We start from the raw sequence: 8,046 nt of genomic DNA, 5'->3' as shown, positions 1-8,046 counted from the left end.
GAATCTAATTTATGATGCCACCCTGACCTGCAACAGGAAGCGCCTCTATGGACGATGAATGAGCGACTGACAATACGGGCTTAAACAATTTCTTATAACCTTTACAGTCTAATGAGTTTTATATTATAGTAGCAATTTCCAAGTGAGTTATCCTCTAGAAAACGCACGCTTTTCCCCCCGGAAAAACTCCTGCAGGATATTGTCACAGTCACCTTTTCCATCTTTTCAAATTCATTCTGCATAGAGCTGTATATAGGAAGAGCATATTTCAAAGCCGAGATGTAATGGTATTCTATTCTTTAAGACTTGACTCAGTGCGGGAGTCAGTGCTGAGGCATTGTGCTGGAGTGGGTGGGCGTCTGGGGTAAAGGCGTCCATATCTCAACACTCTGCTCGTTCTTGCTGCACGCTGCTCATGATGAACTTTGTGATGGAAAGATGCTGTTGCTGGAAGATGAACATCAGAGGGGCCTGTCTGTGCGCGATGAGGCTGCTCTCTATTCCCCCGTTGTCCCACTGACTGCTACTCACTGTCAGCGTGCCCCCTCTTCTTCTCTTCTTCTGATGAGCAACACGGAATCAAGTGTGAGTCAGAGTTAACATACTTTTAGGAATTCATCTCTTCCGGACGTGAGTCATTTCAGATTTATTTCAAGCAAGGCATTAATGTAAAACTATTTCTCACTATTTCTCTCTTATCTCGCACACAAAAAACATTAATTTTCAGGATAAATTACAAGTTAACATCTTGAAACTGAATGTGCAAAGTCTATGTAAAAATTGTTTCTTTAACATACATAATACAGCAACTGAATCATTCAAGTTGAATTCATGAAGGTAAAAAAGATACAATAGTTGAGACGTTTTCATTCATGAATTAGTATAATTCCATATAATTTACTTATTTATTTAAGAGTTTTACATTATTTAATATTTTTACAAACTATTCCTGTTGCGCATTGATAGCGTTTCTGTGGCTCTGTCAGTGCAGGCTTTCTGAGAGCTGGGTGGAAGTCACAGGGCAATGCTTCGCTCTGTGCTGAAGTTGTAGTCAAACTGCATGGGAAGAGAAGCACACACAAACAAAGATTAATAAAACTATATTCTCAAAAGTAAAACAAGACACAAAAATCCCTACAGGCAACCAAAAATATACATTTATAACAAACTATACAGCCTCATACACAGGATAATACAAGGATATACTACTTGTTGAATGTAGGAGACTAGCATTTAGTTGACCTACAGGGTAGAAACGAAATGATGGTGAAAATGTTATTCAGCCTCTTGGAAACTACAGGCCTACAACTTTCCCTACAGCAGAGTGGTTAGATGGCAGTATCAGGAAAGAGGGACAAAGAAATATGAACAAACACTGCCCCCTTATGGCATGGAATGGCATCAGCATGGGTCTCGAACAATAAAACAAAAAGTACCAAGGACACAACAACAAACAAACCTTTTAACCTGGCAGTTAAAAGGTGGGAGAAAGCAAAATTTGAGTGATTTTTTTTTTCTGTTTCTCAATTTTCTGACAAACAACTCATGGTAGCCTTCTGACTATAGATATTAATTCCGGTGCCTATTGACAGTCTGTTTTGTCTATTTTATCCCATTTTACCACTAACTCTAATATGAAGGTCAAAGGTAACAGTGGTTATAGCTCTGGCATTATGGCACTTGAAGGACGAAGTGAAATAAATTATTCCAGGATTCTATAGAAGTGACCCTAGAATTTTTTTTGCATTTATGTGATTTTTTCCCCCCTGAATCTTATCTTATGGTAACTGAGTCATATCCAAGCTATGTAACTTAAATCAATCAATACATTTTACATTACATTTATTCAGTAGATCAAAATTATGAAGAAATGAATGTGAAAAAGACACAATTCTACGTCATCATGGTTAAAGAACCAATGAAAACTATGATGTAAACAGTATAATTTGTTAGACTGAGGGTGTTAGACAAGCATAAAATAGAGCAGAAAACAAAAATAATAAGCATTTTCTTTCTGGATAGTTGCATGAACTGAACAGTAAAGTCCCATTATATGAAGCAGTGATCGTTTCAACAAGTTAGAGAGCTGTATTACTGCAACACAGCACTAGGTGATGCTGCATGATCACTGAAATAAGTTTCCAACTCCAAGAGAAGCCACTGAACCACAATGGCTGAAATAGGGTTCTCTCGATCAAAATACCTCCTACCCCGATTTTCATCTACTTGAAGGGAGCTGCAAGTTACCCAAAACCTGTCACATATCACAAGCCAGTTAGTTGCGAAGAAATCCAGCACCCCCCCCGTCCCCCACCCCACCCCACCCCACTGCACAAAAAAATTCAGTCTCAACATCTGGCACTGTAAATAAATAATCCAGTGCGTGTGTGTATGTGTATGTGTGTGCGTGCGTGTGTGCAGATGATGGATGGGGGAATGGGGTGTTATCAGGGAGAGCATGTATCAATGTCTGCCACTTTTACACACAGGCTGACAGGACAGTGACACACTAGAACATGGGCGGCAGTCACCCAGACGAGCCGAGCTTCATTTCCTGTCCCTGCTCCACTGCCAAAAATATGTGACATGTTGTCTTCATTAATTCCACCTCTATTTGGAGCTCTCCCTCTAACACCTCTCACATAGCCCCGTACACTACTGTCCTTCCATACATTCAAATAGGAACACGCACACACACACACACACACACAAGCATACACAGGCACACAAAGACACCAGATGCACACACACACACACACACACGGATAACTCCCCCCAAATGCTGAGAACCCATCATACATAGGTGCTAATGAAAATCTTGTCATGTGTGCATACGCAGTTCCATCCACTCCCTCACGCACTCCCTCTGAAAATCATTAGCCAGCCGCCAACAACATTTTTCAGCAGAGCAAACTACATAAAGATGTCACTTTAAATCGCTTACTAATTAACACTTAAAAAGACACAAATTAGATATGCGTGGCTAAAAGCAATTATAATATCCGCAAGTTTTGCGAGTCATTTGGGAAATGAAAAGAATGCCTAATTGCTGGAACCAACATCATCTGAGACATGGCTTAAGTGATGCCTGTTAGGAAATGGTCTTATCTACAACTATGTCTGTGATTACAACAGTTTTCCTCAATTACATGTGCATATGTATAATACTAGAAAGTACATCTCTTTCATGAATATATATTTTTTAATGGATTTAGAAACTAGGCAATTAGATCCTGTGCAGAAAGTGCCTCTTACTTCTTGAGGAGGAAAAAAAGCCTCACGTACAGCAGAGCATTGACAGTGACCTCTTCTGGACAACAGCAAAGAATAGCTGTGCAATACTTAGAAACCTAGGGTGCAGTTTCATATAAAAAACTGTGCTTAACTATGCTTTACTTTCTGGACTTCAATCTCGTAATAATACATTTATCAAAGAGAAAATGAGCAAAAACTTCCATAGAAGCCTACAGTAAACACAGTGGACTTTATATTTATATTGTAATGTTGATAGACGAACAAAAGTCACAACATTAAAGTAACAACAGTACTACAAACACTCATCATTTCCTATAAGCAATACACTAACATGCAATACTGATGTTCTGCATGTTAGTGGGAATATCACTACCACTATATTTCCCCCTTGCACCGGAGATATCATCATGGGATAATAATAAGAGCAGAGAAGTAAAAATAACACAATGGTGAGGGATGTTTCCACTTGGAAACTAATTATCAAGCTAAGCTGTGACTTCATCCTCATCAGCCTGGCCCCGCCATTAATCTTGTGCTGTCGTCCACTTCACTAAATCCTGTGTGTTACACTATCTCACATTTACTTCATCAGCTCCAGCGCGGCGGTAATTAATGATTTCTCGCGCCCTTCCCTTCCCTTCCCCAGCTCAGCTCACCATGTGTCCTCCTGCTAATCACACTCTCTGAGAGGAGGAGAAGAGGAAGGAGAAGGAGAAGGAGAAGGAGAAGGAGAGGAGAGGAGAGGAGAGGAGAGGAAATGAGAGGAGAAGAGAGGAGAGGAGCTGGTAGAGGGGGAAAGGAGAGGAGAGCGTATGGGACGAGCTGCCAGGCTGTCTCCACACTGGACACACACACACACACACATACATACATGTGTATACGCCATTAATACCTGAGCTGACAATGAGCTTCATTCAGATGACCATATGACAAGATGGCGACTCTGTGTGATTTGGATAGTATGTGACAGAAGACAGAGGCAGAGTGCAGAACAGACACCCAGTTTGATGAGGGAGTGTTTGCTCTGTAACACATCTCAAACCCAACAGCACCTGTTCTTTTACAGTGGTCTGTCACTTCCTGGCAGTTCTGATACCAAGATACCGTGCTAATGAGAGAGGGGGGGTGTCACTCTCTTTAATGCACACACACACACACACAAATACGACGCACGCGTGCACACAGACACACACATGTGACACTCGCACACTCACTCGCTCTCGCTTTCTTTCACTTGCTTTCACAAACACATGGGCCCGTCTCTATAAAGAAGCAACTGTACACACAGATGATTTTCTTCCTCCGAATGCCTGCAGGCTACAGTGTTTCATCAGAAAAGGGGAAGTGTTTGTACTGCTTTTATTTGCTCTGCATAACTTGTGCGCGTTCTCCGCTTTTTCAGTGTTGCAGTGGAGTTAAGGAATGATCAAGCTGATCGGAGAACTAAAAGTTACAAACACGCGGGATCCGGTCCTGGTCGTCATTTTGCACCGTAAAGCTCCTGAAAATCCAAAGCACTCCGAGATGTGCTAGATTGAGCTGTGTGAGAGAACAATTGGGGAATAAAAGTCAAGTGTTTTGGAACAGGAGACGAAGCTTTTAAGAGAGAATGGCTGCCTAGGCTGGCCATGCTTTTATTCAATTGGGGCTTAGTGGAGCCAACAGGGCCTTGCTGTCTCAGACACTTAATTACAACCCCAAGACCGTTTGCTTTGCATTCTGGGCCAGCGGCGTCAGTGGCAGCCGAGCGTTGCAGCCCCTACTCACTTCCTCCTCGATCTCTGCCAGGGATTTGATCGTAATGCCCATTAAATTGACTTGCTGCATCTGAAATCAAAAGCAGGGAGAGGAGAAGAAAAAAAAAAAAAAAACAAGAAACATGGCGGTTAGGCTCATGGCTAAGTAAGCATGCTTAAAATCTTTAATCCTCTCCCTCTCTGTGTCAATACAAACGGGGCTATAGTGACAACCGCCGCCAGCCAGCCAAATGGACTGCATTGAGCCAGCTCTGCCTGACTGCACGCATTCATCACTCAGTCTGCACTGGAGGAGAGGAATGCAGAGGAAAGAGGAGAGGAAAGGAGGCGAGGAGAGGAGGGGAGAGGGAAGAGGAGAGAAAAGGAGAGGGGAGAGGAGAGGAGAGGAAAGGAGAGGAGAGGAGAGGAGGACTGATTGTAGTTCATGACCTGGAGAGAGGAATATGGGCTGCGTACTGTGAGGAGGGAGAGGACTAAATATCACTTGAGAACACAGTGCAGATCATAAGCATAATGTGGCCCATGATCCATTTAAGGATGCAGGATCAGAAACTGTGAATATGATGATCAATATCATATTAAATGTTAAAAAAAAAAGACGAAAAAAAGTTGAATCATCAACCAACAATCTCTACCTCTTTGGCGGTGCCGTGAAATTTCTCAGAGATCACAAAGGGAACGTCATCCATGGCTGCAAAGAAGTAAGAAAGAAACAAAGTTGAGCTGAAACACACACAAAAGGAAAACTATTTGACATTTTTATACGAAAAAAAAAACATAACTCCCTATTTTTGATCCTGAGTATCTCAACAAGACTAAACGTTGGATTATAAAGCGGCAGAGCTATCAACATCCCCTGCAGCCCCAACACCTCCCCTTCTTCCCTCTATGGAACGAAGATGAAAGGCTTTTTTATTCTCCGCTGTATTTGAGCACCTCCGCTCTCTCTCTCTCTCTCTCCCACCCGGCCCTTCCCACCCCTCTTCCAGTTTAATTACTCTTGATTATTCCTGATTCTGTCTTGTCTGAGAGATGTTCACCTCCGAAACAAAGACACACTCGCGCTAGCACAGAAAAGCGGAAAGAAGGGAGACAAAACATTCACCAGATATCAAATTTGCATGAAAATAAGCCGCACTGTTCAGCCGGCAAAAAGTGGATTGAAATGAGGACTTGCCAAGAGCGTGGTGGTATAATTAGCATTTGACCAAACAAACGAGCTTCAACAGAGCTATAATTAAGCAGGCCTGTAATTAAGTGTATGCCCTTTATCATAATGATCGTGGTTAAAACGGTGTGATGGCTGCCAGTTGATTATTAATGGTGTAACCCTGTACTGCATGCATCCTGCACTGGAATCAAGGTGTCACGACTGTCAGGCTAGAGAGCAGCCCTTTGTTTATAAAATACATTAGGGCCCAAATTAACACGGGGTGACAGGGGACACAAAGCCTCTCGTTTCCAGGCTGAAGGGAAAACTACAGCTGCTCGGCTTCATTATAAAACTCCCAAATCTGGAGGCACAAAACTTGCTGCCGCTGGCTTCGGCGGGAGCCCCAACTATCAAGAGGCCGAGCTTCCAACTGGTGTTCCTTTACCCACAGTCCATCAGGCCGCTGGCACAGGAAAAGGAACTCATAAATGTAAGCCAAAGCCGCTCATGAGTCATCGTTTTGGAACTGACACTCTTTTTAGTCTTTCCTCTTCACGGCAATATTTAAAACTATGAAATTTTTAAATATCCCTCACTCTGACACTTATGTGAGTTGCTTTCCTTTCGAGGCTATTACACAGATCCATGGCTCTGCACTTTCCACGCGAGTGTAGTACAATGTGATCTTTGTAATCAAAGCGTGACCCTCAACCGTCACCACCGGAGGAAAACCTATTCCGTTTCTTGGCTCCCCAAACTACCGTCTCCCACAGTAAATCTGCAGCTTTAGAGAATTGCAAGGACTGAGAGGTTTGCCCCTGGCCCCATTTACACTCGCCCAAGGGCCATTCAACGGCCCGGCCTTGACACCCGACTTCCTCCGGCACTATTTAGCAGCGGCGGCGGCTTCGGATACGTGGCCGCCCGGAGCAGCAAGCCAGTGTGATTGGGTGGGTATGATGGCTTGTTTAAGCCCATAAAAACAAGTGAATAAACATGTGCTACCGTGTCGCCGGGAGCACCAACCACCAGGCAAAGAGGTAGGCGGGGGGAATACATTTGAATCAATACCCGGCAACGGGAAGCAGAGATTGTGGCCGCTGATGGATCTGTGTGGCACGGACAGATGAGTGCGCAGAGCTGAAGGCCAGAGAGTTTCTTTATTGCTCAAGGATTACATTTAAAACCAGATCTCACTTTGTATTCCTCCACCATCTATACTAGAGAGGCTATCTTGCATCCAGACAAATGGAGAGGCACGGAGGATGACTTGGTGGTAAGGAATGGATACCGGTACCAGGGGAAAAATCTGGAGGGGCAAAGGGCAGAAATAATGTAAATCCAATTTTCTGACCGGGAATCCCACTATGAAGCATGTTGCAGCCGCTCAAACGGCCAGGCTACAGTCCATTAACTCATGAGTGTATTGCAGGATGGGGAACTGAGTGCTTATTTGGCATTTGGAGTATGTGAACGCAGCCAATACTGAAACATCTGGCTGGAATTTTGGTACAATGACTACGATGATGAGGATAATGATGATGATGATGGTGATGATGATGATGATGGCGGCGGCGAGCTCAGAGGTGGCGTTAAGTAAGGAGGACCCTGTGGCTTGAGTGATGGTAGTGTAAAGAACGGAGTCAGCACGGGCCCCGTGTGGATCATTGCCTTATTAATGGCTCCGTCAGGTGCGATGAGCAATGGCTGCATTGTCATCTCCAGCCCCTGGGCACAGATGAATGGCTGTTTCAGGGCGGGAAGGGCTCCCTCGTACGCTGGGCTGAGCACTAATCCCTCACTCTTCCATTGTTGGATGCACTGTCACCCAGGACTTCGGCAGCCCCACTCGCAACCATACATCGCATTTGCAGGGCTCTA

At 43.8% G+C, this 8,046-nt stretch overlaps 1 protein-coding gene across 1 annotated transcript in view; it reads right to left on the bottom strand.

Moving 5' to 3' along the window:
• Positions 1 to 1,014: 1,014 nt before the first annotated feature.
• Positions 1,015 to 8,046, bottom strand: part of LOC139657478 (multivesicular body subunit 12B-like) — a 29,957-nt gene continuing 22,925 nt past the window's right edge. Inside the window, exons 7-9 of the mRNA XM_071535339.1 lie at positions 5,648 to 5,703; positions 5,023 to 5,082; positions 1,015 to 1,056 (exon numbers count right to left, since the gene is read on the bottom strand). Of these exons, the coding sequence (XP_071391440.1) occupies positions 1,015 to 1,056; positions 5,023 to 5,082; positions 5,648 to 5,703 (158 nt within the window). The remainder of the gene's footprint in view (positions 1,057 to 5,022; positions 5,083 to 5,647; positions 5,704 to 8,046) is intronic.

The sequence above is a fragment of the Centroberyx affinis genome, unplaced genomic scaffold (genome assembly GCF_046629955.1).
Source record: "Centroberyx affinis isolate AG114_WGS23_722 - 3 ecotype Tasmania unplaced genomic scaffold, CSIRO-AGI_Caff_v1 ptg002689l_1, whole genome shotgun sequence".
Lineage (NCBI taxonomy): Eukaryota > Metazoa > Chordata > Actinopteri > Beryciformes > Berycidae > Centroberyx > Centroberyx affinis.
Note: the sequence above shows the minus strand (reverse complement) of the source record. Positions and strands in the feature narration are given on the sequence as shown.